The sequence below is a fragment of the Crocodylus porosus genome, unplaced genomic scaffold, assembly GCF_001723895.1.
Source record: "Crocodylus porosus isolate Cpor-Errol unplaced genomic scaffold, CroPor_comp1, whole genome shotgun sequence".
Classification (NCBI taxonomy): domain Eukaryota; kingdom Metazoa; phylum Chordata; order Crocodylia; family Crocodylidae; genus Crocodylus; species Crocodylus porosus.
Genome location: NW_017728951.1, coordinates 9,667,762 through 9,669,534, shown reverse-complemented (window position 1 = coordinate 9,669,534; position 1,773 = coordinate 9,667,762). Strand labels below are relative to the sequence as shown.

At 40.0% G+C, this 1,773-nt stretch overlaps 1 protein-coding gene across 1 annotated transcript in view; it reads right to left on the bottom strand.

The window, feature by feature from the left end:
• CPXM2 (carboxypeptidase X, M14 family member 2) overlaps window positions 1-1,773 on the bottom strand; it is a 152,501-nt gene that overhangs the window by 19,593 nt on the left and 131,135 nt on the right. Inside the window, exon 11 of the mRNA XM_019556202.1 lies at window positions 1,267-1,564. Coding sequence (XP_019411747.1) covers window positions 1,267-1,564 — 298 coding nt within the window. The remainder of the gene's footprint in view (window positions 1-1,266; window positions 1,565-1,773) is intronic.

The following is a 1,773-nucleotide window of genomic DNA, read 5'->3' as shown; positions in this document are numbered from 1 at the left end:
GAGGGTCTCTAGCTATCCATGCCGGTCGCCAACATCAGCTTGCAGGGACATGTAGCTTTCCTTCACATAGAGAGCTACACCTCTGCCCCTTTTAACTGAAAAGTTTTTGTTTGGCTACAGTCCCTATAAACCAGACAGCATTAATTTTGCACAGTCCAATGTGAAAGCAATAAAAGCAGCTTCCAATATTTATAAATGTTTATAAAGTAAGACTACTTGCAAATAACCAGCAAGACACAGCTATAATAAATAAAATGGGAGATACAATTACTTGGTATCCATTTAATGTACTTATTACCATTCAAGAGATGGCAAGTAGCCATCTATGATCCTTTTATTAACTTCACAGACTGGGAATGTAAAAACAAGTGAAGATTTTGGACAAGGGGCTGAATATCAGTAGTGTGACCTTACAAGAATCTAGGTGGGAATTTAAAAATATTTACAAAGGGCAATTGAGGTCAATTACTATTGCAATGTGCTCTCAATCGGGCTTTATTACAAATGATCCTTTGGTTGCAACCATAGTAGATGATAATATCCAGTAAAAGATAAGAGTGAGAGATTTGGGTTTAGCCTATGATTTACTCTAGCTGCTGAAATGCCTTCAGGGGCAAGTCAAAGTTTTAGCACAAACATATAAAGTCCTTTCTAAAATAAGACACAGAGATTACTGTGTTGGCTCCTTATTACATCGCAAATGCAGTGAGGGTCACTTTGAAGTCAGGACTTTGTTAGCTGAGGGTCATTTGCATCCTTTACAGCCCTGTGATAGCCATTTTTGGAGCTAGTTCTTTGAATTCTGGCATTGCTACTGCTTGTTTCCACCATCTTTTGTACGGCAACGGAAACTTCTGTTGGTAGAATGAAATGTTTATCACTGACAGAATCCTTCCTACTGATGTTTGGGGATGGCCAGCTCTTCTGGATCAATTTTAAAGTTGATCTGGACTGTATGACACCTGTTATAGTTCACTTGTGGCAGGCAGCCTTTAGATGTATTGAATAAATAAGATATGAAATGTACAGCTTTGGAAAACATCAGCAGTAAACCAACTATTTACAAGGACATTTTTTGACAACTGTGTGTCAATCCATAGAAACCTTATAGAATGCAAAAGGACAGGTTTCATTAAGGCTGTACACTTTTCAGCATAGGTGTTTAACTACCAATAACGTTGTGACTTATGCTATGCACTTAAGGTGTTATTGCATTTCACAGATTGACTCTACAATGAATCATAGACAAAGTTTCTAAACACTTACTTCCTGCAACTGTATGCCATGAGGCCCCATTAACAGTCCCATCTTCCTTCTGGAAATCCTCTGTGTGACACACTCTCCTTCGGGCATCTGTCATCATCCGGTGAGTGGAGGCATATGAATATGCTAACCACCTAAAGACATGGTCATCAGGGGTAGGTGTGTGTTCCTGAGTTTTCCGGATAGAACGGACCATGTCATAAGGGTATGCAACCACCAGTTCTCCTCCTTGTAAATTGCCACCCAGAACAAATGGGATTTTTTCCATCCATGCTATTATTGCCCTTGTCTCAACAGCTACCTATATGGGAAAGAAACAGAACTTTATCTGGAGCCATGAAATTCAGTAGTCCCTACTTATTTGGAGATTGTCTCAGGAAATGTTTAGTTATGGATTACGTGTAATGGATACATAGATAGATAGACATTAGGGCTGGAAGGGACCTCGGGAGATCATTGAGTCCAGCCCCCTGCCCAAAGGGCAGGAAGTAAGCTGGGGTCATAGGATCC